The following is a 17,931-nucleotide window of genomic DNA, read 5'->3' as shown; positions in this document are numbered from 1 at the left end:
ATTCTACAATCATCTTTATATAACTGTGTGAGGAAAGGGGACTCACATTTGCATACATTTCTACATATAATTTCGGACAGAGGATTTAACGTAAACCACAATCACAAAGTTCCCAATCCTTGCCCTCTGCAGATCATTTGTTGTGGGATATCAATTTAAGTGCAAAGGTTATAAAACCTTCTAACTGAATTCAGGCTGTATTTTTCCTCACCATGAGCCTCACACGATTAGACAACTAATGGATCCATCGGGGTTTAACTACACCCTAATGTCAAACAACTAGAATGTCAGCGATGTGTCCTTAAAATGTACAACATCCTCAGCACACTCTATTTAAAGCTATAATCGCATAACTTTCATGAAGAATACGTGCATTGTTTAACTATGTGCTGGGGATTTTATTCATTGCCGTTAAAAAACATTACATTTTTTAAGTTAGGAGTGTATGCATTACATGCATGTGAATAAAATATTCTGTGAATTAGGCCTAGTTCGAGTAAGTTTCAGGGCAGAGAAATGTATCTTTTGTAGCACGGAAACTGAACAGTCGCAAAAACAGAGCCTGTATTAAACAAACTACTTAATTGTGCAAACATGTGTCAGTGTCTTTAAATATATACTGTAAATCTTTTCAAATTTTCTTCTTTTACCTGATAATTATGAGCTGCAAGATCCTCCCCTTTCGCCTTTGCCAGTGCAAGTTGCTCCCGAAGCACTTCGTGTCGCTGCTGAAATGCCTGCAGTGCCTCTTGGTAATCGGAAAATCCATCCTGTTTATCAAAAGAATACCAGCTGAGACAATGCAACAGATTAGCATCAGATTCAATATATCTTTGCTGAAAATGAAAATAATGCATTATTTTAGAACCTGATTTATCCGAGAAGATTTATTTCATGACTTTTAATAGTTTCCCTAATTAATCGAGAAATTATGTCTATTTAATATAAATGTCCTTGCAATTGGGCATTATGATTAGGATAAACATAGTCAGCTATAAGATCACTGATGTTAAAAACAAGTGTTTTGAAAACCCAAAAGAAATCCGAATATAGAGTATCAATGGTTACCTCCAACGTCACTGCTCTTTTCTCTTCCTTGGACTTACATAAGAACATCATTCCTCAATACTGGCCAAGAAGCCAAGCGATGCAGAATTATTTCAGGATGGTCAGTGGGGAACTTTCCATTGTTAAAAGTTAGACTTTTTTAAGTTTGTTTTGAAAATACATTGCCCCATTCACATCATGTACACTTACATGCGGCTAAAATGCTACAAGAGGGAGTGTGATGGTCCTGTCCTCAAGGCAGGTGCTCTAGGGTGCTTGCCTTTCAAGCAACTGCTTTGATTACTTGTGAAAATACTAGTTACATGGTTACATTGTTTGAGAGACCTGGGCTCTCTGGCTTAATAGGCCTTGGAACTCACGTCAGTAAACCCTCCATCCACACAACGCCCCTGAGCATGTTGGTAAAGCACAAGCAACAGCAACATTCACCTGCCCTGTTATTGCCACTTCTTGACTTCCACTGAGGATGCTGATGCACTGCACATAGCATTTTACACCAGCATAAAACAGCATAAAAGAGCACCTGGATGTTATGCACACTTGGAAAGAGACTTTATTGAAAGTCCGTTCCTAAGGTGCAATCTAGCTCATGTTTTTGTTGCCAGTGCCTGTGCTTTCGCGTGCAAGGTTCATGTTACACGGATCCTGTGGAGCGACTCTTTTGGGCAGAATCTGGTCTGCATGCTGCTGCCTGTCACTTGACTCCAGCTATTGCTTGTTCCATTTGAATGCTGTTGTGTCTCCCTTAAGTGGCTCCTTGGTCCTCATGCTCCCCTTTTAAGGCATTTGGCCACGACACAGTTCACTGTCCCTATAGGATGGAACTCAGAGTGGTGCAACCTGTGGTGGCGAAAACCAGTAACAGTCCCAAGGATGGGAGTGACTGATATAGAGAATCAGAGGGAGAGAACTTTCTCATCAACATGATTCAGTACAAAGAACACTGAGCGCTTTAGCAGGCAAGGATCTGCATAAAGGCATCATGTCTACTAAAAGACCACAGATAGTGACAACCACTCCTTTACTGTGGGAGTTGCAAGGTAGAGGTGAGCAAAAGCCCTCTCATCTGGAAAACAGGTTAATAATTCTTATTCAGGGGACCTGAACCCTACCAGACCTTTCGGGCACATTTAGGGGCAACTCAGACATTCTGCTGCATATGCAGATAGGCCTGGTGGCTTATGCATGCGGCAGGATGTCCTGGGCGCGCTGCGGCTAGAGCAGGTGGTGGCAGTACATACTAAACCCGTTTGTGTCACTGTGGCAGTTTGCGAGCTTGCTCTCATTTCTTTCACTGTTGCTGACGACACTGTTGCGCTGCTGAATAACGTTTTAATGCGACTATTAATGTTTCAAATACGACCTGTTTTTTTTATCTAACGCACTTTCACTTTGGTCCTTACTTACCCTGAGAAGGTGTGCCTCCCTACCCCGGTCCACCGCAGCTTCTAGTGCCGATTGAGTGGAGGGAAGGACCCATCTTGGTGGGAGTCCCGGATCCCGGTGGGACTGTCGGCAGGGGTGTAGCTTGGGGAGGGATTTTACCATAAAACGCACATGACCTCCCAGATGCACAGCGGACACGTGCAGCTGGTGTGCCAAAGTTGTGCCAAAGGCAAGCCCGTCTGCGCCCGTCCGATCCTCGGAAGCGTCCAGCGCCAGCCACGCTGGCCGTGCCTCGGTAGAGGCTTTGGGCGGCAAGAAGTCTTTTAACCGTGAGGAACTCATGGCACTGGATGTGTCTAAATGTAAAGGAGGTAAGCAGTGGGCAGTCCTTCATAGCTTTTCTAAGACTTGCCCTTTCTGTAAATTTTGCTTTCAAACAAGGCTGACAGTTCCTCCCCCCCCAAGTAGCGAGTGAGACCAGGATTCAGGCAGCACTTATTAACTCCCGCTCCATGGTCAAGCACGCACCAGATATTTACGAGCTTCTCTTGGATGCTAAATTAGAGGTTTTATTCATAACTGAAACTCGGTTAAATGATTGCTGCGCTCCGACGGTTAAGCTTGCGATTCCCAGGGGCTATAAAATCGTCAGAGCCGACCGTAAAACGGGGAGAGGTGGTGGAACGGCAGTGGTGTTCAGGGATACGAGGCCTTTTACCAGCGAAGTGTCTGGCGAGCTGGGGGAGGGTGAGGCTTTGGACTTTACTTTTACTCTATCTCCTCATTTCACGCTGGGAGGCACGTTGGTCTATTGTCCGCCTGGCCCGCCCGGAGCTTTTTTGAAAGCTCTGGACAATGTCATTATCCCTCGCGCTCTCCGCTTCTCCAAGTTTTTACTTCTGGGGGACTTTAACATTCACCTGGAAGCTCCTGAAGCTTCAGATTCCAGGGCTCTCTTGGATTCATTTAATCTGGCCCAGCTGACCCAGTGGGTCAAGATACCCTCGCATTCGGGTAGCTACTTAATTGACCTGGTCTGCCTAACTTTGACCTATCTGTAATGGAACCTGTACAAGTTACCTGGTCAGACCATTATCTGATCAGGTTTTCGGTCTTCCCGCACCCTTGCCCTTCCCCCTGACTCCCACCCTTGGAAGATTCATCTCCCGGCACTCTCTGAGGCTTTGCTTCAGGCCCGACCGGCTCCTGCCCTTGATCTTGAAGGGGCGGGGGATAGCTTTGACTCTTGGATTAGCCGGGGGGTTGGCTCCACTGCCAAACCCGTTCCCAACAGACAACAGAGATTTCCTCCCTCTAAGCCTTGGTTTTCGAATGCTCTTAAGGAGCTGAAATTGGGGTGTAAAAAACTTGAGCGCTGCTGGCATCAGGAGTACTGTCCCTCCGCTAAGTCTGCACTCCATATAGCTCAGGGGGATCATTATACTGCTATTAGGAAAGCTAAAAGGAACTTTTATGCTGAGCGGATTGTGCAGGACAATAACAACAGCAAGGAGATTTTCTCCATTGTTAAGAGCTTTTTATCACCCTGTGTGGAGCAAACGATTCTTTCAGACTCCCCACAATGGTGTGAGGAGCTGTCCTCCTTTTTTATTGAGAAGATACAGAGGATTCAGGACAGCTTGGGAACATATTCCCTGGAACAGAGGATTCTTCCTCTGGTGTCTCCTCTGATTCCCAGCTTACCCAGCCCGCTGTTTACGCAATTCCTGCCAGCAGCCGAGCTTGATATTTTAGCCATCCTTAAATCCCTCAAGTCGGGCTCTCCCACAGATCCTTGCCCGGCCAGAGTACTAGCTGGGGTAGCTGAGGATGTTTGTTTAGAGGCAGCGGCTATTATTAATCTATTCCTTCGTACCGCTATCGTTCCCGGGCGTTGGAAGCAGGCTAAACTCCTACCCCTTCTTAAAAAATCTTCTTTAGACCCTTCTGTTCCAACCAACTATCGCCCTATTTTTTCCTGCCAGCCCTGGCTAAAGTTTGTGAGAAGGTGGTTTTCAGGCCGCTTGAGGTCTTCGTGGAAGCATCTGGTGCTCTTCATCCTGCTCAATCCGGGTTTAGGACTTCCTATAGCACGGAGACTGCGCGGGGGGAGATGACGGAAGAGATCAGGGAATGCTTAGACGAGGGCGGCAGGCGGCCCTGATTCTGCTGGACCTCTCTGCCGCCTTCTATGGTGCCCCACCAGCTGCTTCTTGCCCGGTTGTCATTTCTTGGCATTGCTCATCCAGCATGGGATTGGATAAATCCTTCCTGGACGAGCGCACTCAGCAGGTCTGGATGCCTCCCTTCTCGTACTCAGTCAGGAAACTCTCTATGGGGGTCCCTCAGGGTTCCACGTTGAGCCCTCTGCTTATTAACATCTATTTGACCCTCTTGATCTTTTTAGCGGAGGAGCTGGGAGCAAATAGTTTAGCTTACGCCGACGACACCCAGATACTATTTACCTGGAAGGACTCTGATCTGGGCACTAATACCGCCCAGACGTGCCTCTCGTCAGTATTCCACTGGCTTGCACATGCCCAACTGAAGTGCAACGAGGACAAGTCAGAGGTACTCCTGTATGGCCGGTTCCCCCCTGTCTTCAGAGAATCTTTGTGGCCTCCGGATTTTCCCTGCCTTAACTCAGAGGGAGCCCCGGCGAAGGACTTAGGGGTCTGGTTCGGTGAGGATCTCCGGTTTTAAGATCATATTAAAAAACTTACCGGAGTTTGCTTCGGCACCCTGAAGGCCTTAAGAAGGATTTTTCACCAGCTACCAAGGCAAGCTAAATAAATGGTAGCCCGTGCCCTTATTCTTTCCCGCCTTGATTATGCCAATGCTTTGTTCATTGGTATCCCTGGCTACTTGTTAAAGAAACTCCAAATCATACAGAACGCCGTAGCTAGACTTCTGTTTAACATCTCTAGGAGATCTAGTGTTCGGCAGCACTTGCGGGATTTGCATTGGCTGCCTGTGGCCCAGCGGGTGCAATTCAAAGCCCTTACCTTATCTCATAGAGCCCTCCACGGCCTAGGGCCTGTGTATTTTAGGAAGCGCTTTGCTCTGTACGCGCCCAGCTGATCCTTGTGATCTGCCGCTCAACGCCGGTCACCCCGCGGTTTCGCAGGTCATGGTTACGGGGTCTGTCCCTTTCTGTCAAAGCAGCTGCTGCCTGGAATGCTCTCCCCGTGGACTTACAGCATACCCAGAACATTCAACTTTTTAAAAACATTTAAAAACTCACCTATTTAATCAGCTGATTTAAATACTCTTTGCCCTCCCTGCCACAGCTCACTCATGCGCCAGAACACTCTTGAGTATTATGAGCGCATTATAAGTCTTTTATAACATAACATAACAGGTGAGTATGAGATAGTGTGGTGAAAATGTTACCTGGGCTCCCTAAGGTGGTCTGCGCCTTACCATGAAGCCTTTGTGGCATCCCTAACGCTGGGTGCACCAATCAGCCAGGGAAATGAGGCCCAGGTACAGCAGTGCACGTCTTGCATGTCTGAGGATCACAAGGGACTGCTCCCCGCAATATCCAATCTGCAGTGAACTGAGACGGAAAATGGCCTACCCTTTATGCATACATCCCGTATATCTGTGATAGTGTGTGTTATTACACATTGAAGGAGGAACAGCACCGACCACAAATAGAAGGGCACTGCTCCGCCCAAACGCCTAATCCACCCACGGGGGCAATAATGGTCACCAGCATATTTTGCTTACTCACAGTTCTGTTGTTGTGACCTTAATGCCACCTGCCAGGATTTGGGCTATTATATCCTGAAGAATAACAAAAGGTAACGGTCCAGCCCAAGTAATCCCCCAATGGCTCGTCCTGCTCCTAGTGCTCCCTTCACTGGCTGCTGGGATCATCTTAAGATCCTGTCCAACTTAGCTGAGTCCTTTCCAGGCTGAGCTTTCCTTGGGGATGCAGAGAGTTCTCTTTAGTTCATTGCTCACTGTCCTAACTCTGTAGAACATGAAACCCTAGACAGACCACCTGCTTAGCTACTTACTGACACCAGATATACTGGCAGCCGGTTGCTGCCCATACTGCTCAATTAGACCAACCTCACACTGACAGAAGATACCAGCATACAACTGCACTATCACTGAAGCACTGCCACCCAAAGGGATCAACAGGAGCGTGAACACCTAGTGACTGCGTCCTTACATTGTGATTGTGGTTTTCTTAGGGAAACAGACAACTTGAGTCCACTAGAGCCTAAAAAAGGCTCACCGTAAGAAGCTGGATGCTTCGCTACATTTACCCAAGTTCCTTTTCTTTCTTTGTATTACTATTCCTTTTTTGAGATACACATTTGGTTTCTTTAGTCTTTATAAGTATGTGCCTACTTATGCGCACAGTACAGATGGCAGAGTAGTGTGTATGAAACACCGGTCTTAAGAGTTTCTTTTTATGTTCTATGCAATTTGGGGGTTGGTTACCAGTGCCAGGCCCTCCATTAATATTTATGGTTCTAACTTTTAAATAGAACTGTTGAAGTGCATAGAAATATTTCTCCAAATTATAACTATACATCTGGGTCATACTAAGTCCTTCCTCAGGATAGACAAAACCTGCTGGGGCACTCTCCACATTCCCTGCCTCTTAGAGAGTTGATGTCTTTGCAGATTTGGCTGCAGTCCATGTCTGTTAGATTCAGACTTAGAATCGGCTCATCTTCTCAGGGATTTGCAATCCGTGTGACAAAGGAAAAGAGATCCGACACAAATGTTGAATATTCCACCATTCTGGATTTAGCAGACATTCAATACACAAGTTTAGTGGCCAGAATATTTCTACTTCAAAACTGCACCAGTGTAATCTACAGGGTTTGCTTTACGGAAACTAGCTTGGGCTACTTTACTATGTAGCAGTTGTGATTAGAAGACTACATAATGCCTAATAATTGTAAGAAGATTCCTGAACTGAGTAAACGAGCTGCAGCAGAATGACCGCTGCTCACCAGAACAAGACCAGCCTGTTTTCCAACCCACACTTGAAGACTAAACTATAGGCTAGCCCAGCATGCTGCCTGTGTGCTGTGTGACGATTCTGGTTCTTGAGTATCTGAAGGTGCACATAAAATAAAGAAAGCTCCAAGAATGATTACTGTAGTAGGGCACTGTTGCTAACCTGAAGCAAGATACCATTCCACTGCCCAGAAAACATATAAGTGCTGGCTACTAAAGTAATTCTCTTGTTGCATTGACCAGGCGTGCACGATCTAACCAAAGCACAATTCTGCAAGACCCAAAATAGCTTGGAAACTCTGGAGGATTTCCCAATTGTGGGCCAACCAGAAAGGGATAAATGCCAGCAGTCATAAGGCTGATGAGACCTCCAATGCCTGTGTGTTGTTTTTGTAACCAGTGTCCAGCTTCAAGTGAGCTTCTACGAGGTACTGTGGTTAAACATGCCTTGCTAGAGGATGAACAGGTGTGCTGTTCCCAACTGTGCCCCTCAAAATAAATGAATAAATTGTGTTGCTCTGAAAGCACAGCATAACTGTCTACATCTATTTGGCAAATTATTGTATGGATAGATAGACAGTGTGCTGCCCTGAGATTACCTATTCACTACCCGGGAAAGCTATCGAACCACCTGTAGGAAAAAGGTTCCATGTAATCTCTGAGAGGCTCCGTATGGGCAGATGACTTTCGAGAGTATAGCAGAGCCCATTAACCTCACCCATATTGCAACAGGGAACCTGTTCATTTTATCTATGTATGTATTTAAAATTAAAAAGTATAAAAATAACTACAAAGTCTTGTTCATGACTGGCAAGAAGGTTTGATGTCTGGGGAGGGTATAATGTGGAATACACGAGATACCGGTGGAAAGGGAACATCTTGGGAACTTCAAGTATTACTGATTTAAGAGCTTTGCAGAGTGTCTCACATAGTCTTCCACCACTACAGAGCTCTATATCTTGAGCTTCGAAACTGGTGAGGTAATGGGATGTATACAGTACAAAGCTGAGCTGAATACAACTGTGAAGGAAGGAATACGACACCACTACCAAAAAGAGCATTTAAAAAAAAAACCAGATCTGTAATGTTGGCTTCTCAGCGGCTTTTCAACCGTTCTACTCTTGCATCTGGATGATGTCAAAGCCTGGTCTTTGGCCTCCTAGAATCCACACATCGCACATGCCATAGCACACCTCATCCATGGCCTGAAGAAATATGATCATGTCAAATCTATCCCGAGTGACGACCACGGGCTCCCCATGCAGATTAATGCTATCTTCAAATCCAGATGCATCATTTACAAAGCCATCACGACCAGCACTTGTGCCTCTCTGGCTAACAAAATCATCTTCAGTGGTTCCTTGCATACCTGCAGCCAGGACACTATCAGATGGAGGCAAATAAGTGTGGATATCTGCACCCAGGACAGTTTCAAACTGGATCCACAAAATTGTAAAAAAGGTTTAAAAACTTAGACTACAGGCTTGGCTTCTCCAGCTGTGCATCGATGGTCTGGGTCAACATTCCAATCTCCTTAAGGCCTGTCCAAGTAGTACCTCAATTTAAGAAAGCATTTAGGATACACACTATGTTACAATGCAGTAACAAAATACTTCTGCACCCAGAAACTTGTCTTGTCAATCGTTGACTGTATCTTTGACCATATACAGCACTGTCTTTAGGCTAGGCTTGCACCATACAAACACTAAATAAATACATTCATCCACACACCAGGAAGTCTAGTATGAGTCAGGTATCCGAGGAAAGGCATTTCTCATTCATGGCACATTTGCTGAGAATGCTTTTGGGTGTATTTTTGATTTTTTACAAGACGCAAAGTACAAAGGAATCTTTGCTTTGAGGAGCCTGAGTATCCTACAATGTAAAATCTGGTCAGGTGTAATGGACAGTTACATTTCAGCACTTTACAAGTTTTGAACTATATTCGGACGGATCCTGAAACAGTCAAGGTAAAGAAGTACTGTAGTTATGTCAACCTACTTCCTTGCTCTGGAAACAAGTCATGCAGAAGCATGCAGGATAACTGACAGAGGTCGCATGGCAGATGAGCCACAGTCAGAGCTAAGGCAGTTTGTCTATTGACTTGCGCCAGAAAAAAGGAACTGGGTCATAGTAAAGTAGTCAGACAGAGGGAGGAGATGGCCTCGCTACTGGAGCCAACATCTTTGGAACCTGGGGACCCAGTTTTGAATCACTAGACTCCACATTGTGTGATTCTAAGCAAATCTCTTACTCTCCCTGTGCCTAAATAGGTGTAAATTATTTTTCTGCAATGCCTACTTGACGTACAGGATCTTGTAGATCGTGTCCAACCCCTCACATAATGCACAGTATTCCGTTGCTTCGCAGGTAGGTTTACACTATAGTTCAAGTTCAGGGATTTGTATAGGGCACTACTCACCCAGAGGGTCTCAAGGCGCTTGAGGGAGGGTGGGCGCATTACTTATCGAATAGCCAGGTTTTTAGTTGCTTTCTGAAGGAGAGGTGGTTCTGTGTAAGTCGGTGGTGAGTGGGGAGAGAATTCCAGGTTTTGGCCGCTAAGTAGGAGAAGGATCTTCCTCCCATGGTGGACCTGTGGATGCGCGGAATTGCGGCGAGGGTTTGATTGGATGATCGTAGTTGGCGGGTGGGTGTGTAGAAGGACAGTCGTGTGTTGAGGCATTCGGGTCCTATGTCGTAGAGGGCCTTGTGTGCGTGGGTGAGGAGACAGAACGTTATTCTCTTGTTGACGGGGAGCCAGTGGAGATCCTTCAGGTGACCGGAAATGTGAGTATGACGGGGAATGTCCAGTATGAGTCTGGCTGAGGCGTTTTGGATGCGTTGGAGTTTTTTTCTGTAGTTTGACTGTGGTCCCGGCGTAAAGGGTATTTCCATAATCCAATCGGCTGGTGACCAGTGCGTGGGTGACTGTCTTTCTTGTTTCGGTGGGGATCCAGCGGAAGATTTTTTTGAGCATGCGTAGGATGTTGAAGCATGAAGATGAGACAGCGTTGACTTGTTTGGTGATCGAGAGTGAGGAGTCTAGGATGAAGCCAAGGTTACGTGCGTGGTCTGTGGGTATGGGTGCTGAGCCCAGATCCGAAGGCCACCATGAGTCGTCCCAGGCAGAGGGGGATGATCCTAGGATGAGTACTTCCGTTTTGTCTGAGTTGAGTTTTAGGCAGCTGTTTTTCATCCATACGGCTACTTCTTTCATGCCTTCGTGAAGATTGGTTTTGGCGGTGTTGGGGTCATTGGTGAGGGACAGGATCAGCTGGGTGTCGTCAGCGTAGGAGATAATGTTAAGGTTGTGTTGACGCGCGATGGAAACGAGTGGACTCATGTAAACGTTGAAGAGGGTGGGACTGAGTGATGATCCTTGGGGTACACCGCAGATGACTTCGGTGGCCTCTGATCTGAATGGGGGAAGTCGGACTTTCTGAGTTCTTCCAGCTAGGAACGAGATGATCCAGACCAAGGCTTTTCCTTTTATGCCGATGTTGCTGAGGCGTTGTATGAGGGTGCTGTGACAGACAGTGTCGAAGGCGGCGGAGAGGTCGAGTAGAATGAGGGCCACTGTTTCACCGTTGTCCAGTAGTGTTCGGATGTCGTCTGTTACTGCGATGAGGGTGGTTTCAGTGCTGTGTTTGGCTCAAAAGCTGGACTGCGAGGGATCGAGGGAGTTGTTGGATTCAAGGAAGGCGGCTAGTTGGCTATTGACGGCTTTCTCAATGACTTTGGCAGGGAATGGGAGGAGGGATATGGGGCGGTAGTTCTTAAGTTCAGAGAGGTCTGCTGTGGGTTTCTTCAGGAGGGCGCTGACTTCGACATGTTTCCAGTTTTCCGGGAAGGTAGCAGAGTTGAAGGAGCAGTTGATGACATCACGGAGATGGGGTGCGATGATGGAGTCTGCTTTGTTGAAGATGTGGTGGGGACATGGGTCGGTTGGCGAGCCAGAATGGATGGAATTCATTAGGCAGATGGTGTCCTCACTGGTGATTGGGTTCCAGGCGCTGAGGTTGTTAGAGGGTGGTTTAGGTTCTGAGGGGGGTGGAGAGGTTTGTTCGTTGGAGCTGTTTTTGAAGCTGTTATGTATATGTCGGCAATTTTGTTGTAGAAGAAGGAGGATAACGAATCGCAGAGGTCTTGGGAGGGAGTGATGTCGTTTGAGGCTGCGATGTGGTTGGTGAATTCTTTGACGATGTTGAATAGTTCATTGCTTTTATGGGCGTTGTTGTCGAGTCGATTCTTGAATGCTGATTTCTTGGTGGATCGGATCAGCTGGTGGTGTTTGCGGGTGGCTGCCTTGAAGGTGGTCATGTTGTCGGTGGTTGGGTTTTTTCTCCATGTTTTCTCGAGAGTACGGCATAGCTTCTTGGATTTCTTAAGGTCATCGTTGAACCAGGGGGCCTTTTTGCTGTCTTGTTTGGTGTGATGGTTTTTCAAGGGTGCTAATTCATCAGCGCTGTGAGTGATCCATTGTTTGAGTTTGATGGTAGCTTGTTTGGGCCAGATGAGAGGGCGGGTGGGTTTTGGTTGAGTGATGTGAGGAGTTGGTCGGTGGTGATTTTGTTCCATTTTCTTCAGGGAATAGGTTGTGGTGGGTTGTGGGTCGAGGTGGTTTTGTAGCTGAAGTGAAAACAACTTGACCCCAACACCGCCAAAACCAATCTTCACGAAGGCATGAAAGAAGTAGCCGTATGGATGAAAAACAGCTGCCTAAAACTCAACTTGTGATCCGTCCAATGGAGAGCTGTGGTATGATCGAAGGAGATGTGTTTGCTGGAGGTGAAGATAGGGTTGAGTGTGTGTCCGGCTACATGGGTGGGGGCGTCAACAAGTTGTTTGAGGCTGAGATTGGCCAGGTTGTCAAGAAGGGTGGTGGTGTTGCTGTCGTTTTTCTTTTCCAAGTGGAAGTTGAAATCTCCTAGTAGAATGTAGTTCTCGGAGGCGAGGGCATGTGGACTGATGAAGTCGGTGATGTCTTCGCTGAATTGTTTACAGGTTCCTGGAGGTCTGTAGATGAGGGTGCCTCTGAGTGTGGTCCTGGGGTCGGTGTGGATCTGGAAGTGGATGTGTTCGGCGGTGGTAAGGTTATCGTCAGAGCTGGTCGTAATTTTGATGGTGTTTTTATGGACGATGGCGATGCCTCCTCCTGTTTGATTGGAGCGGTCTGTTCAGGTGATCTTGTAAGTGTCCGGGATGGCTATGGCGATGTCGGGTGTTGATGATGTGTTCATCCAGGTTTCTGTCAGGAATGCGACGTCCGGTGAGGCAGTGTCGAGTAGGTCCCAGAGTTCGGTGTATTGTATTAACACCAATACAAGCATACACTGATTTATCTGAAGAACCTGACATTGAAAGGTAAGTCTATCTACCTTAGTTAGGAAGGGAAGCTTGAGCGCCTAGGAGTTTGGCCAATGAAAATTATTTTTTGGTTCCAGTTTGAAAAAGAAAGTAAAGAGACAATCTGAAAAGAACATTTCACTACTATATGCTGAAGGGATTCTTACACATCATTTGCACGCTAGTTTTGCGCATTAATGATCTAATCAAGTTGTGGGAATAAATACTTATTTTCTTTCAAATTGTAATAATCGGATGTGCTTTATTAAGATTCTAATTCCAGTATCACATTGTTTAGTCCCTGCCTACATTTTCGTTTGACATCTTCTTAGTTCTAAATAAATCCTTATGTGGAAGCAATAAGCGTATCCTTTTTTCTTAAGCAAAAGGGAAGCTTTCTGCAGTCCCCTATCAACTTAAGAAACTGAATGACATACTCTAGCAATGAGGCCTGATGTTCTTTTCTCGTCTCCAGTTTAAATAAAATTAGATACTCTATTTCGAGAAGCAGTCTTTTTTCTGTTTCAGCCTTTCCGAGGGGGCACCGCTTCAAGCAAATAGCAAGTTAAAAGGTTCCATCGAACCCATGAATGCTGCTAATAATTCAATTTAGAAATACCAGTAGTGAAGAGGCAATTAGTGGCATGGACCACTCTACAGGGATATTTATTGTAGACCTTCAGCTAATTTTCTTCAGCCCACACAATTTTAGTCAATCCACTGTACCAGGTCTAAAAGAAGTACAGTCGTATAAGGTATGAAATAATGTCACATGGAAATTCAGATGACATTCTTGAGTAATTGAAAGCACTCCACATGGTAACATCACCATGAACCGTTTGTTTAATGAATTCAAAGTAAACTATTGAAATTTTATACTGTAAACAACATACCACATTTATATTTTTCGACATGTGGCAACGGAGCTGAAAGGTATGGTCGAAAAATGCATTAATGTAGGTTCATATTGGCAAAGCTCAAAGGGAAGCACACTGTATAACGTACAACAGGTATGTCCACAATGAATTACAAAAAAATCTGAGTTAACATGATTTCGTGTATGTTTACTCCGCAACAGCGAGAACATGTTCCCTTTCTTTGTTAATCATACGTTAACAGTGATCTCCTCGAGTTCTTACAATGTTCTGATTTTGCTCCCTCCACAGATGCCTCTATTCTCCTTTTCTGCATGCACTTTAACATTTATTTATATTTTGTTTTTGTACTCAAAGGGCCCTTAAATATAAGATAAGCGTTTGTAATTCAATAATAGGAACAATCGACACATATCTGTATGTATTCTTTTTCCTATGCATTTGAGGCTGAAGAGAATACGCAATGTCTGCTGTTGCATTACAAAAAATGCTTTCAACCTCAGGACTCCGTTTTATACGGTCTGTTGAACCTGGCAGGCAACTGATCGAGGCACTTCATTTTTGTCTTTAGTGTATTATTTAGCTACTCATGAATTAACAATTGAGATAGTACATTACCTCCATTTTAATGCGTTTGGGAGACAGATCCTCTCTTTCACCGCACTTAGACCTAGAAGTGAAAAATACATTGCGCCATAAGATAAAGTTGGGATTAAAACGTAAACCTACGACTAAGGTTCGTGATAAAGAGAGACAGAGCAAACGAGAAAGAGAAACAAAATAAGCCTTAAAGCACCAACATTATATTTATTTAGCCTGGATTTGTTTTTATTATATAAAAGGAATGTTTATCGGATCAGACAACAGTTAAAACATACATTTGAATAACTGCAGAGTGGTCCATGCCATTGAATGCCTCAGACTAAAAGTTACAACATTTAGAAAATTCCAAGGATGCAGTTTCATAAAAGAAACCAACAGGTTACTCAGTCTGTAGTTTTACCCGTGCAACAGGTTACTCAGTCGGTAGTTCTAACCGTCCAACGGGTTACTCAGTAAGTAATTCTACCCGTCCAACAGGTTACTCAGTCTGTAGTTCTAACCGTCCAACGGGTTACTCAGTAAGTAATTCTACCCGTCCAACAGGTTACTCAGTCTGTAGTTCTACCCGTCCAACGGGTTACACAGTCAGTAATTCTACCCATCCAACAGGTTACTCAGTCTATAGTTCTACCCGTCCAACAGGTTACTCAGACGATTGTTCTACCCATCAGTGCCAACTTACATGGATCCACTGTAATACCTACATTAATACACAGATCTCTAGGACCCAATTTAAATGAGCAAAGAAAGAAAGCTCAAATACCATTTGTTTCAATACCCTCATCACATGGGTTTCGGTTTCAACTATTCCCACCTAGCCGATGCATATAGTCAACCAGGATGAGAGTGAGTGGTAAGTAACTTGATTGCTCCCACTGCAGGTATGAGGTACTGTTATACAGCTATAGCAAACTTCGCTTATGTCTGACATTTTACGTCAATATAATAGAGTTAACAGAAAATGCAATGGGTAAACTGAATCAGTTACCCCTAATAAGCGCAGGTCTCAATGGTGCCGCCCAGTCACTTCAAAAACACACTCTATTGATAGGTTTTACACTAATGGAACCTTTATACTGATCTGTCCAAATTTCGAGGACCAGAGTTATAATAGTAGTTTGCCAGGTTTAGATCATAGAGGGTTTAGGTAATAACCACGATGATATGATTGATTTATGTCCCTATATCATTGGCAATATCAATACAACCCCGGATGCGGCCTTGCCATGAATATAAGAAAGTCACGTCAAACCCCAACAAAATAGGCAACGACCAAGGTTTCTACAACACAGCTCTTGCCCATTAAAAGTAGTATAGTATGAATTTCTGTTTCAGGTATTTTATGTGGTTCAAACTTAAGCTAAACTCTAGACCTTTTCTGGTACTAGGCATTCGTTGAATTATTATCAGATAGATTACTACAAGTGTAATAGGAAGTGCTTGACAGAGAGGAGCTCAGTAAAACGAAGAGGGAAGCTATAATTATTGTGCTTTTGGAACTACGGAAAGACCTGACAGATTGGTGAGCTACTGTTAATGCTAAACACAAATAATAAAATATTGGGAAAGATCCTGGAGAAGCTAAATAGGGTAATTATGGAATTAGTGTAGGTAGATCAACACAGTTATATACCATTCAGAAGAACTACAATGAATATCAGTAAACTGATGGAAGAGGTGGAGAGCAGTGAGACAGAGAACGCCCTTGTGTTACTGAACACGGAGAAGCATTTGATATGGTGGCTTGGTGGTATATGTTTAAGGTAGTATCATCCCTGGATGCAGAGCCACTTGCCATCATTAGAACTAATAATTAGATATCGAAAGAGTGAGAGTTGTAGAGAGACACAAGAGAAGGATGCCCTCTGTTGCCCCTTTTGTTTTCATTGGCCATGGAGGCGTAGGTTTGCACACTACGTCTGTCACTGGATACTTGAGCAATTCGGACTTGGAACCAAAAGTATGTAGTGTTGCTATATACAGACTACCTACTGGTCCATTTGACTGAACCAATCAGTAAACTCCTTGGGGATGCTGATGAGCAAACTGGAGCAATTTAGAGGGCAGATGGATGTATACAAAAACAAGTAAAATCTGTGTTATTTCTGCTTGGAGCACTGCAGCTAGTGCCCAAAGATGCGGAAGGCTGACATTCCAGAGCAAACAGACTCATTCGCGTATCTGAGCATTATGGTAACAGATCATAACCAATGGAATAAAAGTTTCTGGGGCCCAACCATACCCACTTTAGGCACTTCCAAGATGGCAAATGTCTTTGGTCACATTAAACTTGGGATCTGAGGGCTAGGGGTGTGTGTGGGGAGTTTATCATGGTAATCCTAGTGCCCACAAATATCTAACACCAAAATCCAATTTGAGGCAATAACTGTACCCCCAATAAACCTAGAGACAGTAATCTGGAAGAACAAAAGCAGGATTTTCCAGAAACCAGACACAAAACGTGTTCAGGCATTCGGTTTCCCTTCCTTTCAAGTCTGCCCCACTGTTATATGTAAAACCCAGAGACAGATGTCTGATAGAACAAAAGTAAGGTTTTCCAACTGCCAGATGGTGGACACACAAGAATTGTTTTGGAATCCTGTCTCTCGTCCTTTCAAGTGTGCTCCAAAGTGTTACATGTAATATGTAAATCCAGCAAACCTGTCAAGCAGGCGCTGGCCCACAAGCAGAATTTGACACTGTAATGTCAAAAAGGATTCTCACATCATCCACCCTGGACATTCTGGGAGGTACAGGAGCCATTTTTACCCATTCAGGTCATTAGTATTTTGCTCCTGTGTAACATTCTACATGTTTTCACACCTATTCAAATGCTAATTACAGGTTGGCAAATGTAAATAGCTGTTGAATTATTTTTCTACTTAATTCCATTGCTGAGATACAGGATTAGGATTTTAAACTGTACTTTGGTTTCATATATAGGACAATTAGGCCTGCCACAGTGAAATTGCTTTTGAGTGCTTGTCACTGTAAGGACATTTTAACATGTCCTACTTTTAAATACCATATAACTTGCCTTGTTGACTACAAGGCCTTTACGGAGTGACTTATGAATATATAAAAGGGAGGTTTTGACCTGTCAAAGGGCTTATTTTCACTGGTTGAATTGTAGTTTTTACATTGCAACAGTCAGGGTACAAAGGGTAGGCCTGGAGCCATATTTAGCACTATAGGTGGCATTTAATTTCCAGATCCCGGGAACATCTTTAACCATATACTAGGGACTTCTAAAATGATAAGGGGAGCAAAGGCACCTTACAACTGATTTGTAGGAATACATTGCAAAGAGTTCCAACACCAGCAATAATATAGCAGCTAGCAAAAGTTCAAAATACAGGGTGACCACACAGAAAAGGCAAATTTACTACACCATTTCATAGAGTTCATAGAATCGATACAGACTACTGAATTGTCTAACCCTCAAATACATGAAAGCGTTCAAGCAAGAGTCTAAATAAAGAGTGTATATTTTGAAGTAAGTACACTCTTTTGTATGGCTATATCAGGCTATCCATAACATTCTCCTTCTACAGGGTCTGCACTTACACACAGAAGAACGTCTTGTAGCCGCACTTTGTCTATGCTGTGTATCATATGACAGTGTTCCAAGTGCTGTGCAAATTTATTTAGAGGGTAGTTTTGGCAG

At 44.4% G+C, this 17,931-nt stretch overlaps 1 protein-coding gene across 2 annotated transcripts in view; it reads right to left on the bottom strand.

Annotated features, from left to right (window-relative positions):
• The window catches only part of NAB1 (NGFI-A binding protein 1), a 140,694-nt gene that overhangs the window by 59,072 nt on the left and 63,691 nt on the right, over positions 1 to 17,931 (bottom strand). The window contains exons 4-5 of one of the 2 annotated variants that reach the window (XM_086955377.1): positions 14,280 to 14,331; positions 651 to 836 (exon numbers count right to left, since the gene is read on the bottom strand). In XM_086955377.1, the coding sequence (XP_086811503.1) occupies positions 651 to 836; positions 14,280 to 14,331 (238 nt within the window). The remainder of the gene's footprint in view (positions 1 to 650; positions 837 to 14,279; positions 14,332 to 17,931) is intronic. The other variant, XM_086955379.1, reaches the window with a different exon arrangement.

This window comes from Lissotriton vulgaris, chromosome 2_1, assembly GCF_964263255.1.
Source record: "Lissotriton vulgaris chromosome 2_1, aLisVul1.2, whole genome shotgun sequence".
In the NCBI taxonomy this organism is placed as follows: Eukaryota; Metazoa; Chordata; class Amphibia; order Caudata; family Salamandridae; genus Lissotriton; species Lissotriton vulgaris.
This window is presented reverse-complemented; position numbering and strand designations above follow the sequence as displayed.